General features: G+C 43.8%; 1 protein-coding gene and 1 long non-coding RNA gene across 3 annotated transcripts; one reads left to right on the top strand and one right to left on the bottom strand.

Moving 5' to 3' along the window:
* Positions 1-1,299: 1,299 nt before the first annotated feature.
* Positions 1,300-9,735, top strand: SMIM21 (small integral membrane protein 21). Its single transcript, XM_017963560.3, is given in 3 exon segments — positions 1,300-1,529; positions 9,605-9,628; positions 9,631-9,735. Coding segments are annotated over 3 exon segments (270 nt in total). The 5' UTR covers positions 1,300-1,388.
* Positions 9,481-21,734, bottom strand: LOC108587910 (uncharacterized). Of its 2 annotated transcripts, XR_013525376.1 has the most exons (6): positions 21,686-21,734; positions 21,448-21,554; positions 20,691-20,858; positions 12,900-20,611; positions 10,372-10,462; positions 9,481-9,707 (listed from the first exon to the last, which is right to left on the bottom strand). It is a non-coding gene; the product is annotated as an uncharacterized LOC108587910 (long non-coding RNA). The 2 variants fall into 2 exon arrangements; XR_001906691.3 differs by lacking the exon at positions 12,900-20,611.
* Between the last annotated feature and the right edge of the window lie 2,482 nt (positions 21,735-24,216).

Genomic DNA, 24,216 nt, shown 5'->3' with positions numbered 1-24,216 from the left:
TATTGACTGTCACAGCTTGGGATCTGCTAAAAAACAAGCTTCCGAGTTCCGTTCTTGTCCCTCCCTGCAAGTCTCAAGCCTCCTCTGTCTCTCACCCTCTACATATTTCTGCCTTTCCCTTGTCCATGGCCTTGGTGGGACCCACCATTGTTTGCTCTTCTTTCTAGAGAATGAGTCATCTCCAACTGGATGAGAAAAAGCACTCAGGACAAGACCATCAGAACAACACTGGGCTGCTGGTTTGCATGCTGCGCATATGCTCACTGTTCACACAGTAGCAGATATTCTATTAGTCATACGGTGCGTCAAGCACAGTGAATATTGTCCTGGGCACTTTTACTCAACACCAACACTGTGGGGCACCCATCATGAGCTTCAGTGGACTCACAACCATGTGCATCTGTCTTCATCAGGCACCTTGTCAAAAGCCATACACACTCAGGAGATAACGCAGCAAGTGTTCAGTGAATGTGTGTGTGTGTGTGTGTGTGTAAGTGCCCTCTAATTTTCCACTCATTGGGCACCGTTTACAAGCAGTGGAAGATCGTGAATATTCCCAGGAGGCAGTACAGCAGCATCCAGAGGCCAGCAGTACAGCAGCATCCAGAGGCCAGCAGTACAGCAGCATCCAGAGGCCAGCAGTACAGCAGCATCCAGAGGCCAGCAGTACAGCAGCATCCAGAGGCCAGCAGTACAGCAGCATCCAGAGGCCACCACACGTCTCAAAGTCGCTCTCCACCCTGCAGTGATGGTCTGCACAAGGGCTGCTTCCAGGGGTGGCTCCCAAGTAACCTCCTTCACTCAGCTTTCCTCCTGCTCTTCTGTGATGCTTATCTTCCGGCAGGATCTCTCCCGCTTTAACAACTAAATGGACAACCAGGAAACCTGCACTTGGAATCCAGGGAAAGAAATGTTAGAGCCTCATCAGGTTAAAGGAAAGTCCCTGAAATAACTTTCCTAGGTGTCTGACATCCCAAGTCTGATGGGAAAATGAGTTTCTACATTTTGCTTAAGGCACAAAAGTAATCCTAGATTTTGTTTCCATTAAAACGCAGATAGTAGTATTTATTTTGATTCAGGAAGATGCAGTTTGTTTTTAATATTCACAGAAGCTTTTTGCCCTCAGATCCAAAGATTGTGCTTTGGAGATATGTTTAAATGTTCTCGTGTAGCATCACTGAGTCACAGAAGCACTTGATAAACCTGAGAACTCTATGTGTGGGAAGATTCCATTTGGCTTTGTAACATAATACTTGGATCTTCAAGGTTAACAAAGAAAAGGAAAAACTCCTTGGGAACTTAGTTACCAGGTGTCATAGCACCAGCTCCGTGTCCTCAGAGTCACTGTCATCAAGGAGACCTCTCACTGTTTGCTGCTGCAGCCCCACATGGACAAGTATGTTCCCACAGCTCCTCCCCAATTCCCCATAACACAGCTGGGAACATTTAAACAAGACTCCGCAGGAAAGGGATGGATACTCAAGGGGAATTTTCTGCGGAAGGAAGCACCTACCACATTGAGTTTGTGGGTCTTTAACCTTGGAAAAGAGGGAAGTATCACTGCTGAGCTATGGTCCTACAAAGCACTCTTTTGCCCCAACCTCCTGTGAGTGCTCTGTCTCTCGAATCCAGATTCTACAAAGTTTAAGTTGAGATGTCAATCCAGAGTTCATTCTTTCTTGGTTCTGGCCAAGACAACCTCCCAATTCCAGTTTCCAATCTGAGGAAGAGCAGCCGCTTCCAGAAAAGGTACTGGGCCCTCCCCTTGGGCATTACATCAGTATACAGGCCAATGAGTCCATGTTCTCTCCCCTACACAGAGATCCTCTTAACACAGAAGCGAGGATGCCTCCAAGTGCTTTAACCCTAAGTGCGCCTGCAACACCTACAGACTCAACCTACCCAGACAGTTTCAACACGGCACTCCTAGCAGAAAGCTTCTTTTCCTTCATTACAGGACAGAAGCAAAAGTTGCATTGAATTTCAGCATTCATGAAGGAGTAGCCTATGTGCCGGCAGCAGACCCCATTAATAGACACCCCGTTTGCAGAGGTGATGGGGTGTTCAATGGTTTATGAAAAGGAAGTTTTCACCCAGTCATATATCAAAAAGGCTAATGTCCTTAGACAAATTTTCTAGAAAGTCTTCTGTAGCACAGGGTTCCTCTTAGTGTTTCTGACCGAAGCGGAGATGGGATGGGAGAAGGCAGGAAGCATCTCCTTCCTCTCTTTCTTGATTTCCAACACTGCTTCTATTTCCTTTTCTGGTTTTGTTTTGTTTTGTTTTGTTTTGTTTTTTTACATTTTAAAAGTAAGGATCTTAAAGTTCTTCAGTCTTAAATAAATGTAACCGATCCTCACAGAAGGCTTTAGAAGCTGGTTTTGTGCATTTTGCGTGTCATAGTTATAAGTGGATTTGAAGTCCTTATAACACTTTACAAATTTCATCAGTCAACATGCAGATAGGTAGAAGCTTAGGTACATGATGATGGTTATGATTTAATCCTAGGCCAGTGTGTGCTGGGTCAGTCTCCAGGCCTTGCGCGAAGGCTGTGATGGGGTGCATGACTCAGGAGGCACTCGGTGGGAAATCAAGAGAGGCAATGGTAAAAATAGTACCTCAAACCTCTCAGTACGTCAAACCTCTCAGTACCAGGTCCACAGCAGACATGAGGAATGCAAAGATGGGCAAGGCAGGGGTCCCCACCTCCGGGAGCACATGGTGCAGAGACCATCCCTGTCCCCTCCGTCCTCAACTCTTGATTTCTTCCATCTTTTTCAGGTTGGAGGTTAACTTGCTGCTGAAGAGATTTCAGCAGCATGGGAACTTACGTATAATCTGAATAATCAAAAGTAAAAGAGTTCATCTTCTGGGTCCTACTTCTGCCATTTTCATCCACTGCTTCCTAACCATGTGCTAAGCATTTTCATGCAGCCTTATCTGTCTTTTCAATAAGAAAGCCAGTTGATAACTAATTCACACTCAGGTGTGCTGTTAAACCACAGAATGCTGACAAGGAAAACAACACTTCGTAATAAATCAGATGATGGTAACGTCTCAGTAGCCAGTAGGAAAACGGTTTCCGATGTGAATAATTCTCACTACGTTATGTATCATGCAACATAGATACCACTCATCAATGACTCTAAAGCCAACACAAGGTAGGAAACTACAAGGAATTCCTTCCTAATATTGTCCAGGCAGTGGAATAGGACTTCGTTTTTTTCTTCTGGCCAGTGTTCACTGGTTCCAGAACCATGTTTCTGATCAGATCTTCACATTTAATTTCTTCTTAGGTTATTGATGCATCTGAGAGTTTTTATTTACTGGAAGCTCAGTATCTCCTGTTTGCACGTGGTGATTGAGTGTTCAGTGAGTCCAAATATCTCTGTATGGATGCTGTGGATAAGTTTGGTGTCCAGTGGAATCTGTGTCACGCACAGAGGGTGAAAATCCAAAAGCTGACATGGGTTCTAGCAAAACAGACAGCCTGTTCCACTGGAGTTGTGTCAGGCTGAGTATTCACATTTGTATCATCTGTCACAACTATTTATCCCTTCCCTTTCTCAGTAACAGCAAACACACTTGCCCATCACGCTGCAACTTGGGGGAGCAGATCCACTACCAGGTGTGGCCTGTGGCCTGCTTTGGCCACAACAACAAGGGCAGTGTGATGTGAGGCATATGTGAGCAGAAGCTTCGAGAGCAACTGTGTGATTTGGTTCTCCCCCCGGTACTTCTCATCTTCCATGAAAAGGACTTGTCCCCCCAGATCTCTGCTCCTTAGCCTGAGTTCTGGAATGAGAAGACACACAGTGTCACAGTAGTGAGATATTTTAAACAAGAAGAAATGTTCATTGTCATGAACCACTGAGATTTGGGGGTTGTTATCACAACAACATACCTGACTACTACATGTGACATGGGCACTAGGACAAGGGACATGCTCTGCATCCCTTGTCACAGTGATTTTTAAAATCCATTACTATGCACTGGACTTGGAATGAAGCAGGCATCAGGCAGGCAGGATAACAAGTGCATTGGGATTATTCCAAACTTTTTAGGGATTTCAACAGTCCTATCAATTGAAGGAAGAGTGATCCTCCACCCCATGCAAGGACATTATTAGTGTGAAACTCCCAAGTACTGTATCCTATACATACCCCCTAACAACAGAAAAGAATCCTTCCTCCTCTGAGTTAATTAAATAAACTGTACATTATTCATCGGGTTTCTATATAACATTGCTTCTACTTGTATGTGTAATCATAAAATAATTCATAGACTTGCAGGTCAAGGAAAGAAAAGTAAATATTCCATATTCAAACCTGACATGGACACCCACCCTTAATAAAATGTAGTCACTAATAAGAATCTTCTTGATTGTATTTGCTACTTATTTTTAAGTGTGAGTGCATTCATACTATCACTTGGTTTTACTTGGTTGATCAGAAATGATGCCTGTACCTTGAGAGAAGTCATAACTGAATAGCTAGAAGAGTCAGATTACGACTACAGGTGGTCTTCTCTTTTGTACTGTCAGATGAAGAAGAAACAACATGGTCAAACGTTCTTGGTGTGATGTGTTGCAAAGAACAGTTTCCATCTGAGTGGTAGATTTTAAAACTAAAAGACTAAACCATTATAGATGAGTAGCAAACTGATTGCATTCCAAAAGTGTGTCACTAAAATGACAGTCTTTGCTGATTACGGCCATTAGTAAAAAAAATTTAGACTTTGATGTCTCTTGTACACTTGAAATTTACAGGTGATGGGTAAATTTCACTTATCACAATAGAAATAATTGGGCCAATCAAAGCAGAGTGAAAACAGCACAGGTAATTTATTAATTCACCATTCTCTCCTAAAACGTGCTTAAGCCAGTGCTATTGGCTCCATATTTTGTGGTTGCAAAGTTTAGAGATAAGGGCGCAGGAACCATGAGACATCCCTGAGGCCAGAGGCCCATCCCATCACCTCCTTGTTGTTTGCCCATAAGAAAACTGACTTCTCCAAACCTCTTTGTGCTACCTGGGACATCACGCTGGCCTCATGGTCCGGCTGGAAAGCTGAGGGGTGTGGTATGAACGCGCCTGGCACAGCCCTCACCCCAGGAAGGGTCACTGGGGCTGCCTTCCTTTTAAGGTCCCTTCAAATTAAATGTTTCTGTTCTACAGAAACAAGTTTATCTCCTAACTCTGTTTCCAAGGTTTCTCTCATCCCATATAGATCAGTAAAGCCTCTTTTTTCCCTTAAAGTTAAAAGGACAACCTCTCCAACTGACTTCTCTAGGACATTAAGAGAGCTACACCAAATGCTCTGAGACTGCAGAGGTGCAGGGAGCAGCTGTTTTTGGAAACACTGCAATCTTGAACCCTCACCGGACATAATGACATATGCGTAAAACCTCTGAGAAGTCCTATAGGAATAAATATTGATTAATTTTTTTTCGGGGGTGGAATTTGCAAGAAAAAGGTAGCATTATTTTTAATACAGCATTTTAATTTTCAAAACTGATCTGATCTCACAGTAAAATGTATTAAACTTAATTAGTGAGAACTCAAGTCTTTTATTGAATTCTCAAGTCCTATTTTGATAAAGTAAGGACAAAATGTTTTTAATAGAAGATACAGATATAATTTACATACTACAAAATGTAGCCGTAAGTGTCCGATTCAGTGGTTTTTAATATATTCACAGAGTCGTGCAACCATTGCCATAACTAATTTTCGAATAGTTTTATCACCCCATAGAGAGACTTCATGGCCATCGGCAGTCCCTCCTTCCTCCCCAGCCCTCCAGACCCTGATAAATACCATCGTGTTTCTACAGCTTTACCTATTCTGGACATTTCAGATAATTCCGTCATACAACATGTGGTCTTTGTGACGCTCTCACTAAGTGTAGTGTTTCCTGTTCATCTTCCTTGCAGCATGTGTTTGCCTCATTCCTTTTTGTGGCTAATATTCAACTCCATGGATTTACCAACCTCCGTTTATCCATTCATCACTTGATGTGCGTTTGGAGCATTCCCACCTTTTGACTCTTATGAGTAACGTTGCTCTGAACATTTGTGTACACGTTTTTGTGTGGACAAACGTTTTTACTTCTCTTGGGTATATCTCTAGGAGCAGAACTGCTCATTGTATGATAACGCTATTCAATATTTTGAGGGACTGCCAGTCTGTTTCTTAAAGTGAACCAGCTCAGTTTCTTCTGATTAAAAAGAAATTGGGGTTTAAATGTTCAGTCGATGCATAGCCCTGCCAAAGATGTTCAGTGACTTGGATGACACAGTCTTTGAGGTGCCCATTGAGTCAAATTCCTGCCTCCCTGCTTCCCCACATCCCTCTCCATGGTGCCCCCTGGCTCAGGAGGAAGGGCTCTTGGCCTCCCACAGTGTCCAATGGACACTCACTGGCCTGTCTTGCACAGTTGTTATGCTGACTTCTGTGGCTTTGGCTAGACTATTGAGACTCAAGCTGGTCCCCCAAGGAGTCCAGACCCTGGCTGTCCAGTTGTGAAGGCCCTGTTGTCTCTTTGTTTCAACCCCAGTCACTGTCATATTGATTCTCAAAGTGAAGTCCGGGAGTCCCTGAGGCGTTTTCAGGGATCCAGAATCTCAAAATTACCTGCATGATAATACTAAGACATTAGCATTATGTGCAGCAGGGTTTTCCAGAGCCTGCATGAGGTTAGGTATTTCAAAAGACTCAGTGCAGAAGCAGATAAGAAAACCCAGTTGCCTTCAGTCAAGCCGGGCATTCAAGATGTTTGCCAAAATGTGAAACAGTCCCATTTGTCTCATAATTTTTCTTCCCTCTGGACACAGAGCTGAGCGGAACACAGGTTTCTCCTATAAGCCTGCAGCCTTCCGCAAGCTACACATGGAAGTTGAGCAGCTAGCCCCAAAGTTCTTGGGCACCTTACACCCATTTTGCTATTCCTGTCATGTCCCCCACCCTGCCCCCACAGAGCTCCACGTGGGAGAAACACCAGGATGAGACCTTTGATTTCTTCTGACCCTCCCTGATCATGGAGACCTTATACATGCCACCTCCTCAGCTCCTCCACTCCTGACCTGTGGCCACTGCAGAGGTCCTGCCAGCTATCTCATGGTGGGAGCCAGAGGAGAACCTGCAGCTCAGAATCATAGCAGGGAAAGATTTCATTTCAGTGCTCTCAAATACTGTCACTTCATTTTATCCAGTGTTTCCCAAATTAACAAAAACCCCTTTCTTAAAAATAACCTGTTAATATCTTGGGGTTCCAGATTTACACAGAATGCTGTAGGAAGCATTGCCATTAGGAATTATACTTGTTCTTCAGTGACTAACTAGACTTTGGGTATTTCTGGAAGTTCCTCATGGGACCTAAAGCTGATTTTTGTTTTGTATTTGATTTACTTAAGTCAGTCACATTTACAGGAAAACTGCCTCATGGTCAACTCAAATAAAGCAAAAGATTCTCCGAATTCTGGCTCTAGAGAAGTCCAGGTGCCTCCATGCACTCATACAGCAAGACATCCTAAGTGGGAGAAGAATGGCGTCCGTGCTCTTAGGATTCCCCTTAAGAATGGCTCACTGGCTTCTTGTTTTCCTGTCGAAGTACTTTTCTCTCACTACTAGCAGTGGTGGTATTTGTGGAATATCACAAGTATTTCCTCCTGCTCCGTCATTTCTAGCTTGGTTTTATTTACACTAGTGCCTGGGTAACAGCATTGCTGTTCTTATCCTCGGCTTCAAACATAGGACAAGTGGAGGAGTAGAGAAAGAAGGAATTGAGACCCAACACTCCAGTGACTCTAGTCACTTACCTTTCAGCCCAGTGAGGAAGCTCCCAGGTTCCCACCCATGCAAATGCCTCCTGATGGCCCTTTTGCGGCAGTAAAGCACAATTTAATCAAGCAGTACAGATCTAAGTATAGTTTATGATCGTTGTATGTTGGAGACCATTTTGAATTTACAAAAAGAGATGGAGATCCTGATTTCGTAGGTAAGATGCAACGACACATATTTCAACAAGAATTAAATCCACCAGTTCCATCTCTCTGTAACTGGAATAAAGACTTCATCAGCATTAAGAAATCCCATCTTTCTCCTTTTCCTCCTTGACTTCCTCAAGGCTGGAGGCCTATTAGCTGGTAGACTATTAGAATGCAAATGTGATACAACCCAAGTAGCTCCAGCTTTGAAACAGAAGGGTGGCTAAGTACCTGCTCTCTCTCCATGCAATACTCCAGCATCGAGGCCAGTCCAGTTCCTCCCATCATCAGTCCCTAAGCCTGACTACTTTCAACTTATGGGGAGCTCCATCCCACATTCTTCAATGGTGCCTAGCCCTATTTTACCAGTAGATAAATGCTAGGGTTCAGGAAGGGAGCTGGGAGACGTCCCTAATTAAAACAATTTTTCCTTCATCTAGTTAACAGGAGATAATCTGAGTTCCTTCCTTCCCACGGTGGCTCAGTGCCCCCTCATAACATGAAAGAGGCCCTGTCCTTCCCTGTGCACACAGTCTGCAACCAGGGACAACCACTGGCCACCAAAAGGATAAGGCCTCATGTTAACTATTTTCTCATTTGTTAGTTTAGGGATATCATTTTCTTCCATTTTTCCACTTCTTGAAAGTGTATCTACAAGTTTTTAGCCAAGAATTGTCAGATATAGTTGGTTTAGGGATCACGTACTTAACTTGATGTGTGTTTACTCTTTTGATTTCTGAGAAAGAAGCAGCATGCTAAATAAATCTTAACTTCGGGATCCTGTTATTCCAGCGGCCATCGCCTTGACTAGGTTTATTTTCATTGATATTAGTTTTCATTGATTTCATTTATGGTCTTTCAGCCAGTTATCAGTCAAGGCGCTTTCTTAAAAGACTGTGAAAGTTTGTTAGTAGTTCTACGTGTGTACATGTACCCCAGAACTTAAAGTATTATAATAATAATAAGTAAATAATTTTAAGAAGCATTAAACAAACAAAAATTACAGAGACATTTAAAAAATAAAAAAGTTTTTTAAAAGACTGTGAAATTCAGAATAAAAGGCACAAAACTTATTGCTATGAATTGGAACCTCTGCTAAACCAACAATATATGGTATGGTTTGAGAAAAGTTTGTTGGCACATTGTCACTTGTATGTTTTAACCACTAAAAAAAAATCAGTCGTGATGTATGTGCTTAAATCACACTGGAACACTAATGCCATACTGGCCACAGATCCCTTTGATAATCCACCTGGCTTGTACTTATTGCATTTAAAAGCCATGAGAAATCTGAGGAATGATCCAATCTGGCACCCTCAAGTTAATAGGGAGCTCTGTTTCATAGAACACTCTGTGAATCTGCTTTTAATTTACACTGATACTTAAAATTCTTCGTGGAGGATCTCAAGAGTTGTTTTAGATGCATTGCCTTTTCCCCAACTCATTTTATGACTCAATAAAAACCATGGTTATGGTTTGACTTCTGAAACATGACCTTAAATATATAAACTTATTTATTTTAAACAAAATTAATTGTTTGACAAAGAGTTAGCTGCGTGTAGCATGAAGCCTGAAAAGCCAGATACTGTAAATAGTAACTGCAATTATTTCCTTTTTCAGTTTGAAAATGAACACCATATTCATGTTTCTTCACATTGTTGGTTCTTTTCCATGTAATTGGTGTTGCTGAGGATCACAGCAGGATACAAGGTATTTCTGGAGACTGGAAAAGGGCAAACAGCATATTTTGAAAGTGGGTAAATGATAACCTTAGCAGTTAAAAAAAATACTAGAACATTCATCAAGCAATCAATTTACAGCCACCTAGGAGAGAGCAAATGTGGGATTGCTATCAAATTACTTTGTAAAAAGGAAATTAGGCCAGAGGAAATTAATATCCATCCGTGATAGAGCAGGGGCTACACAGATGGACAGAGTGAACCATGTATTCTGCAGCGACCTCCTTCTATCTGAGGCCGCTCCTTGAGACAGGATGAGCACTTCATCAGCGAGAGCCTGCAAATCTCTTATTGCCTCTGAGAGCCAGTGACATGAGACCTTCTAATAGGTAAACCATCTCATAATGAATCCCTCCTGGTCTTTCCGTCAATAACTCTCTTGGGAAGAAAGCCAAGAAAACTCAGCCGTTCTTTGAGTTTATTTCTAGAGTGATTACACTTGTGCTTAGTTAAGGTCTCTGTGTATCAACAGATAGTTGTAAAATTGGCTGAAAACACTTTCAGAGGCTTCTAGTCAAACTTGAAGGCATATTCATTTTATTTTTCCTTCCACAGGTAAAAACCTCCTTCTTTCTCCCACTGTAGGTTTTTGTGTTTTCAACATATCCGGCCCTCACTCAAAGAAGAAAAGAAAAAAAAAGCACTCACCCACATGAGCAGCCAAGTTTCAGATACCAATGGACATGAGCTCTTCCAAATGTCTTCTGTTCTGGAGATGTTCACAGTCCTCATGTCAAAACTGAAACAAACAAGCAAACAAAAAAATAAAAGACTTACTACCAAATACCCTAGGAATAAGACTTAAGCTCTATTTGGAAATTGAATTTCTTCTATAGTCAATCAATATTTAATAAAGAGAGAAAAGGAGCTCATTACAAAGACCATCTTGCTTCTCCACAAGTCATCTATGTGAGATTCCAGAATTTCAGGGCGATAAGCTCTTAATTGGAACATTATATATTCTCTTTGCAGCCAGTGAACGCGCATCACTTCACGAGAAAGCACCACAGCCAACCTTTCTCCTGGTCTGCTCGGGGTTTCAGTGAAGGGCAGGCCTGGAAGCAGCTTGGAAAATGAGGTGGAGCCAAGCTAACCCTGGAGAGACGCTGAGCTTAGAGAGCGGAGTGATGATGCCCGCATGGTCATGAGTTTTATTTTCAGTTTGAGTACTGCTAACTAGTCTGTACAGTCACAGGCTTACTGCAGGGGGTTTATTCTACATCAGCTGCATTCTCTCTTCCTTAGCAGCACTTAATGAGTCGAAGAGACTGGAAAGTTGTTCCCAGCCAAGCCAGTGTCCTGTGAGTTATAAATGACATTTCATGCTCGTATGCAGATTTCCTGCACTGAAGTGAATTATTTACAAGGTAAGGCTTATGGATGCCAACCATTGGCTGCCTGAGATTTATACCTACTGGCTGTCTCTACTCTCCTGCTGGGAGACTGTGACGTTTACCAGTGCCCTTTAAGATCTGAAGATTTCACGGGAGCCGCTATTCCTGAGGCAGGTGCTCCCTTGCTTGAGACGGTAACTGGAAGGGCTGCGTACCCCAGAACCTGGAAGGTAAACTAAGCTCTCCTGGAGGCGCTTCTCCCAGCCCTGGGAGGATGCTATCTGCACGTAAATGCACAGGAGGAGCACCAGGAAGAATTTAAATTCTGGAGAGGCCTTTCTGCCCATTAGCAGTGATTTTATAACCTTGAGTTTTAGCTAATTAGTTTCATAATTTCTTTTTGAATGTGTGAAAATCCAAATTTTCTCCTAAAGGAAGCTCTGTGTTCAGCAGTGCGCTCTGCCCCTGTGGAACATAAGAAGCAATGCGTCGTTTCTGGCTCCCAGAAACTCCAGGGGTTGAAAAGCCTCCCAACTTACAGCAAGGATGATGAAAATATAAGTTAAGAGTTTGACACCGGGCAAATCCACCAGTGGAACAGAAAAAGCGGTACAGAAGCCAATTTAAGTACACATGGGTCTCTAATCTATCATAAAAGCAGCATTTAAAATAAGTGGGAAAGGGTAGTTTTTTAAAACATGTTGAATGAGAACAATTGACTATGCATTTGGAAAAAAAATAAAAGGAAGATCCCTACCTTATATCACAAAAATAAATTTATGTTAAATCAAAGACCTAAGTGTAAAAAATAAAAACCAAAAGAATTCTGGAAGAAAATATGAAGGAACATTTTTGTGGCCTTGCAGTGAAGGGTCAGGAACAAAATGACTAATGTTTTCCTAATAAGAACAAGACTAGACAAAACTAAAACACAAGTGACAAACAAGGGAGGGAAAACATTTACAACTGACTGTTAATACCCCGTATTTAGAGAAATCCAACTCATTGAAAGAAAATGACAGACAATACGCTAAAGGGATAAAGAATACGTATAGGCAAAAATGAGGTATGAATGGCAAATACATCTGTGAAAAGATGCTCAACCACAGTATTGATTAAAGGAATGAGGAAGTGAGTAGCAACGAAATAGATTTTGCCAAATCTGATTGTTAACAAGTCATATATTGTTCACATTGATTGCTGTCGAGGCTGTGAAAAAACAGGCAGCTTCCTAATTGTTGGCAGGAAAAACCAACTGCTACAAACATTTTGGGAGCAATTTGGAATTATGTAATAAAATATATTTGCCTACCCTTTGGCCATGCCATCTCACTTTAATGAATCTAAAGAAAAATAAAATAAAAACATTATAAAGGTATATGGACAGGGATTCTGAGGGAGTCCTGTAACAGGAAACATTGTCTGCAGCCTAGGATCTACCAGTAAGAGAATGCGTTCAGCAATTACGGTAAGTTCATAAAATGGAATGCCATCTTCTCATTAAAATCTGTAAACAACCAAATTGCCATCAATAAGGGAACAGTTAAATCAACTGTAGTGCCACCATTAAGCTGAATGTTATATAGCTTCTAAAGAGAATGAGACTGAGCTGTACTTAGATGAAAGATCTCTTTGCCACCTCAAGTGAATAAAGGAAGTTGTAGACAAATGATAGATACTATAGGTAAATTAACAGATGATTGATGGATGATTAGATAGACCCTGTGTAACTTTTTGTTGAGTCTGTGTGTGTGTGTCCACAGAAGTACAGGACCCTCAGAGTTGTTAGTGGCAGTGGACATTCATTTTGTTTGTGTCTAGAAGCTCACATGTTAATTTTACCTGATGGTGGGAGCACACTTCCAGGAAAGTCAGGATGCTCATCCTTCCCCAGTTCTAGATGATGATGTCACATGTCAGGGCCATCCATTCTGACATCAGCAGAGACTCCCAGCAGCAAAGACTTCTCCTCTGGCGGGGGAGCCAGTTACTGGATCAGGGACTCTTCAGCCCCATTCCTGCTCTACAAGCTCTTACCCACCTCCACACAGAGAATACAGAGAATTTTTCTGCCACTACTGCCCATTGCTTGGCCGTGGGAAGCTCTGGGCAGCTGTTAAGGCCCCTCTGCCCTGAGATCCCTATATCCACTCTCACTTTTAAGCTCTTGGTGCTTCCACAAAGGTTACCTGGGAAAGGGGTCTGTCTCTATGCCCAGATTTCCCAATCCTTTCTGGGGTTTTTGTTAGCTCCGTATGAGGTGTTCATGGTGAAGGAGAAAGAGGATAGAGCTCAGCATCTCTTCTGTTAGGAACCCACTAACGGAAGAAGGAGTATTTGTGCACTCCTCTCTCCCTAACCGAAAGTCCCAGGGAATCTTGATCTTGTCAGGATTGGGTGCACGACTGTTTCTTGTCAGCCATTCTTACAAATACACTTTAAAACTGAATATTCTCTGAATGTTCACTGAATTCTAGGCTCTCAGAATTCAAAAATCAGCATGAACTTTCCCCTGTCTTTTTTGCTGGTGTCACCCAAGTGTCACCCGAGTGAGGAATGCAAAGTACCAAAGCCAACTATGTGGTAAAAGGGTCCAAAACCACCTGGGTGAAGCATCAGTACGCCACATTTGTGTTCCCCAAATGCCCACTCTCCCAGCTCTTCTTATTCTCTCTTCACAGTCTGACACAAAACAACAGTAAGAAACACCCTCCACTCTTAGTGAGAGCTGAGGATTTGGATGACGTGGACCAGCTGGAGGAGATTTTCTGGAAGGCAACTGAATACATTCTCATCAGCCATGGCAGTTCTCCAGGAAGCCCCTGGGCCTCAGTGGTAAGGCAGAGCTCTCTTCTCCTTGACCCATCTTTCCCCTCCCCCAGCACTCCTCCGTCTTCCTTCCTCCTCTGATATGTGGAGTGGCTTCCTCCCAAGTAGGAACACAGCAGCCATGTTGAGGCATCTTGTCAGCAGTCAATGGGGCAGGGGTTGTTTTTTATTTTTTATTGCAGTTCTATTCCCTAGCACAGTGCTTAGCATGTAGTAAGCACCCAATAAATAGGAGAATAACTTTGCATTTACATGAAAACACTTTTTGAGACCAAGGCACATTCTTTACATTTTCTTAGGGACAAAAAATTTTAGTTTTTATCTTTTGACAATAAATTTTATTTCTATAATCAATAGTAACTTGGAACCCATCTTGGGAAACAATATGGATAGCCATGCTAGATAATGACTCTGTGCATGCGTGCGTGTGTATGTGTGTGTGTGCGTATGTGTGTGTGCATGTGTGTGCGTGGGTGTATGTGCATGGGCGTGTGTCTGTGCGTGTGTGTGAGACAGATGGAGAGAGACTCCTAGACATCATAATCCATACAAATCAGGAGTTTGATTCTTTGCAAAATAAATAGTCATTCTTTGTTTTTGCTATTGTTTTCTAAGGTAAATACTATGAAAGGCACAGCACTCTTTTGAATGCCTGTATGTCATTTATTTGACTAACTTATTAAACATATTTGAGGTGTCTACAATTTATTCATCCCTGTTCTAGGCAATGCAGATCATGTGTTGAAGAAGACAGAGTGTTTGCACTTGTGGTACTTAGGAGAAGGAAGACATCCTAAGTCAAGCAAGAATGGGCCTTATGCAAAGATCCTGAGGCAAGAGGGACTGGTCATATTATAGAGACTGGGGCATAGAATCTGTTCAGTATGGCTGGAATGAAAATTGCAAGGGTGGGGGAAGTGGAGAAGAGGGGCAGGGGATGCTGAGAAATGGATTTTGAGGGAAGCAGGTCATACCAGACCACAAATGGCCTTAAGTGTTCTATTTCATCCTGAGAGCAACAGGAGTGATTAAAGGGTTTAAGTACAGACATTGGATCTCTGCTCGGCAAAGAACAGGTATGCAGCAAAGTGGGAGATTACTGAAGGAGGCAAGATTAGAGGCAGGATGACAGTTAGTGTCTTCTCCAGATACAAGCCAGAAACCACTGGCTAAGGCAGGTAGTTTCACAGGAGATCGTCAGAAGAACATAAAAGCAGACAAAATGGAAGACATTTAGAATTCACAGTGGCAGGGCCTGAAGATGGACTAGGTTTAGTGTGGAGACAGAAAGTTTGGCAAATGAGTATCTGTCATGGGCTAGGGCTTTGGAGGCTCAAATGGGGATCAAATGAAGCATCTCTCGGGGCGGTACTGTTGGATTCCACCTTAGACTTTCTTCGGGAAGCATCCTTAGGATGCCCAAGGGACACCCAGGTGGAGGGGCCCAGGACCATCAGTGTGCAGGCCTGGAGCCTGCACCTCAGTGATTGCCAGCACATTTTTCAGTGTCTCATAATCAGAACACAGGAAGTCCAAGAAGAGGCAAGGATGCATTTGGGCCAAAAAGTTCACAGACAAGAGACTATATATAGGCCCAAAGGTGAGACTGCATTGGATTCAAATAATAGTTTGGAGTTGAATGAAAATAGAGGCAATGGGAACATTCAAGGTACAAAGAGCAGCAATGGGATTGGGGGAGGGGAAGGAGAGAGAAGAACTGATACGGATTAGAGAAGTCTATCAGGTGTGTTTGATCAATTCTTTTCCTAGGGTTTGGGGGTTTTGTAAACTATGGATAGTCTTCCTGAGACTTGGCACTCAGAGCCTGGCTTCTGACATCCACATGCAGCACTCGTCATTGTCCAGGAGACTAGCTTTACTGTGACTCAAGGCACAGGGAGGCCAAGACATTTGGTCAACGTTTGATGTTAGAGCAACATGGGAGCCTGTGTGCCAGTGCCCAGTAAGGCTTCCAAACCTAGCACCTCCTCAGATGATGGCCAGCACACTGATTGTTGCCCAATTCTCAGCAGTATCCAATGTCAGAATAGCACTCTTAACACAAACCAGGAAGATTCTGCCAGAAAAAGCAGCAGGCAGCAAAATATTCTTAGTACGTGGTGCAGGGATTCCCTTTCTTTCAAAACCTAATTAGGGACTGGCAAATAGAAATCTTGCTCAACTTGGGTTTTATATAGCAATTGATTGTTTTATTTAAGGGTCTGCTTTAAATTCACCAGTATTTTCTTCCCTCCTTCCTTTCCTTCTTTCTTTATTTTTAACAAAGTCGCCCACACTCAACTATTGTAAAAACTCAGAATACAGAGATTGAGAATCCTTCTAAACCTTGTTTGCTTTCACATGTACTTGCCCTCTCTTAGAGAATTGGGACTCGTCTGTTGAAGGCCAGAGGTCAGAACCATGCTGAATCTGGAAGCTCAGGAAGTCCTGGGGGACATTGGGAAGTTTAGATATTCTGGTGTCTGAGTTCTTTACCAAGAACTAGTCACTCAGTGTGCAGCAGCAGAACAAGTGTAATGATTTGATTTCCTACAGCCTCTGTCACCTTCATCTATATATTTGCTGGTGATTTATTAATATCTGTTCTACCTGTCTTGGACTGCAGGAGACCTTGTGTTGCTGCATGCCTTCTATAGAGTAGAGAGAAATGAAGGAAGCCAATGGGATTATGACTTATTTTCCAATGTTGAATTTATAAAAAGATCTTTTGTCAGACATTGCACAGCAGTTTGTTGGATGAAATTAATCCTATGGCAAAATTGCTAGCCTCACCTAAAATACGTGCTTTATTTAAAGAAGGATCGATGAGGCTTGCTAAATATTACTTTTAGTGTTGATAAGAGCTTTTCATAATCTCAGGCTGCAAACATAGGCTAAATTGGCAGTTCTGGATGCTATGCCAGCATCCTGGAGCTGGCTAACGATGTTACCCACAATGTCACCGAGGCAAAGCCACCCCGAGCTGTCTCCAGGCCTCTGTCCCTCTTCTGCAATCTCAGGGTAGGAGAAATGTTTTTCTTAACCCGTGTGAATCTAACTTTGGACACATCTCAGGCTCTCATCTTCCAGGGATCATCGTTTGTATGTTAGACAGCAAAACGTTTAGCCATGTCCACCAGGTAACAAAAAACATTCCTGAGGCTGTCAGAACAAACCCTTGGCCTCTTTGTTCTTTGCCCAGTGGTCTCATGACTTCTGGTTTTTAGTGGAACATTACGACTGGTCTACTATTTCAGTGCTGCTTCTTTGTGAAAAGGTTCACAAATATAGTTTATTTCACAGTTCACACATACTCAACTTATATCTATCATCCTTTATACAAGGCTAGTAAGGGCTTTGAGAAGCCAGTGCTACATTACTGTCTTTGTGGCCTTTTGTGTCCTGTTCTTAGAGAGTCATTCCAGGATTCCTGGCTATTCTGAACTTAAAATTCCTGTTACCCATCATCCTCAGCAAACTGACACAAGAACAGAAAATGAAACACCGCATATTCTCACTCATAGGTGGGTGATGAAAAATGAGAACACATGGACACAGAAAGGGGAGTACTAAACACTGGGGTCTATTGGGGGGAAAGGGGGAGGGCCAGTGGGAGGGGGAGGTGGGGAGGGATAGCCTGGGGAGAAATGCCAAATGTGGGTGAAGGGGAGAAGAAAAGCAAAGCACACTGCCATGTGTATACCTACGCAACTGTCTTGCATGCTCTGCTCATGTACCCCAAAACCTAAAATCCAATAAAAAAAAAAATTCCTGTTACCATTAGACAGTACTAGCTCTGGTGAGTATAATCCTCGGCCTCAAAACACTCCAAAGTCTTGGAAAAGATTTAAATTTTAAAGTGTATTCATTAGATAAAAACAAAAGGTCAATTTTATTATAATATTTTTATTGTATCCATACAAAAAAGAAAATGCCTTTCCCCTCTTTGTCTCTTGTGGCTGTCTACATTTGAAGTCATCCAGAACACAGCAGAAGAACAATAAATGACACCACGTTTCTCTCTCCTGGCCTTCATACTATGGATTTCCCCTTCTCAAGATAAACAGAAATTAAGAGGAAATCAGATTGCATAGAGATGACAGATTGTTGCTCACTCTTTTAAAGGAGCTCCACAGAGATCATGAAGAACATGCAACTTCTTGCAATGAAATGCCTGCTTTGCTCTTGAGCTGTACTCTTCCTTTTTCTGCTCAGGGATATTCCAGAGGAGAGCTGCAGATGCCACCCAGCCCTGAAAAGTCTGCCCTGAGAGTCAAAACAGATCCGACAGTGCAAAGAACTTCTTCATTAGGACATCAAGCCTGTAGTCATATTTTCAATTGCTGCTGTAACTTTTCCCTTGCAAGTGCTTTCACTGATTTCGGGACCACCTGAGGCTCTGTGTGGTACACAGCAACACAGTTTGAGACATTTCTGTGATGTTCCGTACATCACATGGCTGCTAACAACCTGTCAAAGTCATCCTGACACCAAACTGAGAAGCTGATGGTTTGGGTAACAGATTAGAGAAGATGAAAAAAAACGACAGTCCTCATTACTGTAATAAAACCAGCAGAGACACACTGAGAATCAATTACTGATTGTGACCTAATGAACTAACCCTCAGTCAAGTAGAAAACTGCACCAAGCCTCTTACATTATCAAATGATTTAGGATGGAGCACTGTCTGAAGACGGGCAACAAGTCGAGGCAGATGAGTTTTCTTATATTGTGGCTGACTTAATTACCTTGTTCCTGAGTGCAGAGATCAAATTGAGCAACTTAAGGTGCTAAAGCTCTGTGCCAGCTGGAAATGAAAAGGAAATAATTAACACCAACAAGAGCTACGTCTAAGGTTGTGGCACCTCCTGACAGAAGCAAGGAGACTCAAAGTTAAGGTGGCTGCAAAGTCCTTGACGAGGTGAGCCCTGCGCTGCCCGCCTGGCTGGATTTGTCCAGGTTGCCTGTGGCAGCTGTGCACTGAAGAGTCCGGCCGGGGAGTCAGGGATTCAGAACTCACAGTGCAACCCGGTGACCGAAGGGCAAATCCACCTGAGGGCCTGAGTGCAGATGGCTGGGCTCCCTGGAACAAAGTGGAGGGATGACAGAGGTGTAACTCTTGTTCCACAGCCTCCATCTGTGTGTCACAGAGGTTATTCTCTCTCTCTCTCTCTCTCTCTCTCTCTCTCTCTCTCTCTCTCTCTCACACACACACACACACACACACAAGAGAGAGCTCTTGTCACCGATGGAACAGTCTTATCTTTGTCTTTCATCTCCTACAGTCATGATCAGATTCCATTGCCTGAATCACAGGTGTAGCCAGTGAGGTTGAAATGAATGGATGGTGTTCACAAGGAAATCAGCTTATGGAAAGGGACCTGTTCCCATTCTTTGAATTAAGTTCTTGGGAGCCATTTTTCAGTTCATTTGTCACTGTAGTGTTCTTCTCTTCACATGTGCATAGGTGGCAAGGACATCAAATCAAAACACGGCAGGCTCCTTCACTGCCAGACTAGGAGATGAATCCTGTGTACACTGGCCTCCAATGCCATGAAAGCACCCAGGAGCAGCGGCACCAACGACAATCCGGGCCTCAGGTTCACATTCCTCAGTCCTCCCATGAAGGATCTAGTCCTACCCAGAGGACACGCCCAGGCTGCATCTGCGCTCCCTGCACTTCCCAACAGGCACGTGGAGAGGAGAGGAGCGGCTCTGTCAACACAAAGCTCTGTGAAGCCAGCTTGGGAGCTTCCCACAAAGGGCTGAGAGTGGGATTAACTGCCCCACGTCACCGATGAATCGGTCCCATCAGCATGTGGCATCATCAGCCCACAAGGACACACTTCATGATGGGGTTTCTAGTATTGAGTCATCACTCAAACACCTGACACACAAATGAGTCACAGCTGTGAGTGTCTGGAGAAAAGGAAATTGAGAAAGGGGCTGTGCAGGCCATATCCCCTCCACAGCAAGTCAGCAAACCAAGGCAAGATGTCCCTCACTGCAGCCACACACCACAAATTAGGGCAGGAATGTTGACTCTGCCCAACTTTAGATGAGTTTCAAAAGGCAACAATTCGCAGAAATCGCCTAGTAAAATGCAGATTCCGACTCAGGTCTGGGTGAGGTCAGAGATTGTACAATTCTAATAGATCCCTGACAATGCCGCTGGCCTTGCCTATCTTTGAACTATCCTGGGAGCATCAAGGCCTTAAAGCTTCGGTTCCTCCCTCTAGGGTCCTCATCCATTTGGGCACACATACTAGACATTCTAACTACATCCTATGAACACGATCGTAAGTCCTATGAGCAACTTACCACTCCGAAGGAGGTAGATGGAGCTGACTCCTCTAGAAAGGATCTGCAGCACCAGGACCCTTGGCCAGCCCAGTCTTCAAGGCCCACTTTTGGGAGCATGGCCTTCAGGGCTTTCACACAAGCAAGCCAATAGGTGGTAAGGGGCAGAGCAGAATCCCTAGGGCCTGGAGCGTAGTTTTGATCAGGCCTAGGCAAGCACAGCACGAAGTAAACCCATCCAGGCCTGTGTACCCTGGCCTGACCATGAGACTCCCCGGAGTTGAGCCTGACCTGAGAGCAAGGTACACACAGGGAGTAATTTTCAAATCAACGAACTGCATACAGACCATGAGGCAACTGCTTGTCAGATGCCTTGCATGATGCACTGATGGAAGCATTCACGAGGCTTCTTGCAGAACTGAGGGCTGTAAAAAAAGTTGCACAACATCTGAAAACTTGAGAAAGAGAGAAGGAAGATTTGGCATAGGCGTCTCCCTCACTAACCTGAGTCTTTGTTGAATGAGAACATGGTGCCTGTGTGGCCACTGCTGCCACCAGGGACACCAAGCCAAGCCATCATTCAGTGCTGCTCTGCCGTATGCTGCCCTGCCCTCCTGAAGGCTGCGTGATTCATTGGATTTAATATTGTCCTGAGTCTCACTCCAGGGAATTCTGCAGGAATGTTGTTTAAAAAAAAAAAAAAAGCACAGCCATTTAAAACAGAGTCTGTAGGCTCCATTCTGTAAAATAGGTTATTAGCTTACAGTGATGCAGCCAATAGTTCAATTGCTATAAGGTCACAGGTTACTCAATGGGAAGGGCCACATTTTAGATTGTTTTACTCTGACTCCCCGCTGATATGCAGGCTTTACCAGGATTAGTGTTAAAATCCTCACTGTGAAATGCAAGGCCCAGAAAGAAAGCTGCATCCTGCTCATCCTGCTCGCCTCCGCCTGTTGGCCAATGCCAGACCTGTAAATACTCCTCCCCTTGGCTGCTCTCAAGTCCCTTTACGATGAGGCTGGCTGGCAGCAGGGAAGGGGTTGCGCAGGGACTCTCTCCACCTCCACCGAAGACTCTGTAATAGCCCATGCGGACATTTTCTGATGTTTAAAACCTCTCCAGTTTTCCTCCTCTGCTCCTGTGTTTTTAATCTCTGGAATGCCTAGGACTGGACGCATGTGCCTACTCCTCCCCACCGCCATCCACCAACATGAAAAGAAGATTCTGTCTGGGTTTGGGTCTGGTCTTTTCTGGATACCTCCGAGAAGTTCATCGGGTGTCCTCTCACGCTTGCCAAGCTGAATCAGGCCCCGGAGGGTTTCCCTCCCACGTTGCCTTCCGCATCATGAGGGAGGCTGCTGCTGTCTGAAACATAATAACGGATTCTTAAAATTCCTTTCCAATCACCCCTAAACTCTGACAAGTATTGCAGCTTCTATCTCCTTTGAATTTAAGGAGGATGACAAATCTGAGCACAGAACAAACAATATCTCCACCTAATGATTGCAAGGCCAGTTTCCGGAACTTGACTTTCGAGGCCTGACTGACTTCCGGAACTTGACATCCGGAACTTGACTTCCGGAGCCTGACTGACTTCCGGAGCCTGACTGACTTCCGGAGCCTGACCCAGAAGGCGTTGGTAATTTTGAGCCAGAGCTTTTTCCGGAAGCTGCATGCTTGGTGTCTGAGCCCCTCCCAGTCGAGCCCCGTCCACACACTGGACAGCACAGCTCTGTCGCGTGGATGGTGCAGATAATGTTTAACTGAAAACCAACGTCATTTTGGAAGGTCCGCCCCCCACCCGACAGACGTGGAGGCTTCAGAGCGTGTGGGGCCGTGCCTCAAGACCTGCCCCTCGGGTGTTCCCTGAAGCTCCTCGGATCTCCTGACACAGGCGCCTCCTCCATCCCTGCCGCCCGCAGCTCTCACCGAGGGAGGCTGACATCCCGCACCCAGAGCTGAGCTCCGAGGCTGCAGTTCACACTAACTCGTCTCAAAGAAGCTACCCACAGAGAAGTACCTCCTTCGGGCGTGTCTGCCCCCAAACAGATGCCACTTGGAAAAAAAATCACGTTTGCTCTTTATCTTGTGTTCGCCACAGGAGTACACGGAAATAGAGTATTTGCAAGAAATTAAGTACAACGAAACTGAAAGCCCCTGGTGATCCCAGCCTTGGGATAAACACGGGTAACATTTTGTGGGATTGCTCTTCAGTCTTCTCAGTCCCATTGCAAAAGCGGCACAACATACGGTATGAGACCTCTTGAAAGTTGTCACCATGGTCTTTAGACCAAACTCGGGAATATTCTCTCTTTTCTGCTCACGGTCTGCGTACATTTCCCACCTCTCCCTTTCCCACCCCACCGTGTGTTCGTGGAGGAAACCATGGTGTACCCACGAGGCCTTTCTGGGGATATATTTAAAACTCCTCCTTCACAGAAACAGCCAAGGCATTAAAGTATAAATCAGCTGTCCAGAGTTCAAAAGCAAATCAACCATGCAGGGGTCAGGCCGGCCTTCCCAGCAGGCGTTTGAGCAGAAGGACTCAATGCGCTGCAGATTTGGGGAGGTGCCCTGACACAAGAAAGACTTGTCACCTGAAAATCTCTGGGGGACATCACGGCCTCCCCTAAGGTCCTGAGAGGCCTGCCTTCATTCACACACAACCGGGCAACTCCAAAAGATGCTGTGTCCTGGGCAGAGACCCCAGTCTGGATTTGTAGTGCCAGCCACAAACAAAAGAGGCCATGTGCCACCCCCAGAGCACCTGGCCTTCCCCTTCACAGCAGGTAGCTGACGTTGCTGTTAGTCCGGACTTGGAGGTTATTTGATGCTTGTCTGTCTTTCCCCATGAGATTTTAAACTTTACAAGAATAGTGACTTTGCCACTTGTGCTCAGAATTTTATTTCTAGTGCCTGAAACAGAGGTTCTCAACAAATATTTGCAGAGTAGATGAAGAAATAACAAGTGGATAAGTAAAAAGAGTGGATTTTCCAAGGCTAGCATGACCAATGGCTCAAACAAGGCCATTCCCCTCAGAGGCTGTCACTTCTCCTTTTTACCTCCCTTACTCTCCACCTCTACACCTTACCCACCATGTGTGACTCTGTTACTCACCCACCAGGAAGGCAAAACTGAGGCAACTAAAGTGCATACAGGAGCACACATCTTCCTGCTAAGGTCCTGAGAGTTTATGATGAAAAAAAAGATAATGCTGGAAGCATCTATCTAGGTGAAGATTTGAGAAAAACCACAAAATATGGCTAATTGGGATCATCTCCCCTTTATAAGCCTCAAATTTGATGGTCCTTCAGATACACTTCCTAAATCCTACCTCACACTACCTATGATTCTTAGTAGAAGCTATAATTCCCCACTTTCCACACAGTAATACAGACTACCAGATAAGGAGTTTCTAGGATTTCCTTATGCCCACCCAACCTATCTTTCCACTTCTGCTAGAGAAAAGGTACCCCTCTACTTCTCCAAATCTGACCAGACTACTTTTGACTATTTCAGTTTCTCTCCCCATAACCTTTACACACACACACACACACACACACACACACACACCTTTAATCTTTCCATTTCATTTGCTTCTTCCCTCCCATCTATAAACATGCTCAAAACTCTTCTTAAAAATAAAACGTAAGTGCACCAAATCATAAAACTACTTCCGCAACTCTCTCTCTCGGGATAAGGACCATCTTTATTTCTCACTAGTAGAAAGAAAAATATATGCAAAGAAATAGAAACCCTTTTGACCCTATTACAAGTCAATTCCTGCTCACACCACTGCTGAGATAGCTCTCTACTAATCAGTAATTCCCTGGTTGCCAAATCCAAGGATGTACACACTAAACAATCTTTTTATACAATCTTTTAAACAATCTCTTTATAGCATTTGATACTTACTTCTTGAAACATTTTTCCCTTAATTTCTAGGATATCAGTATCTCCTGACTTTCCTCTAGTTTTTCTGAATATTTCACTTCAATCTCTTGGGGATGGATTCTCTTCCTCCAC

The sequence above is a fragment of the Callithrix jacchus genome, chromosome 13 (genome assembly GCF_049354715.1).
Source record: "Callithrix jacchus isolate 240 chromosome 13, calJac240_pri, whole genome shotgun sequence".
Lineage (NCBI taxonomy): Eukaryota > Metazoa > Chordata > Mammalia > Primates > Cebidae > Callithrix > Callithrix jacchus.
Note: the sequence above shows the minus strand (reverse complement) of the source record. Positions and strands in the feature narration are given on the sequence as shown.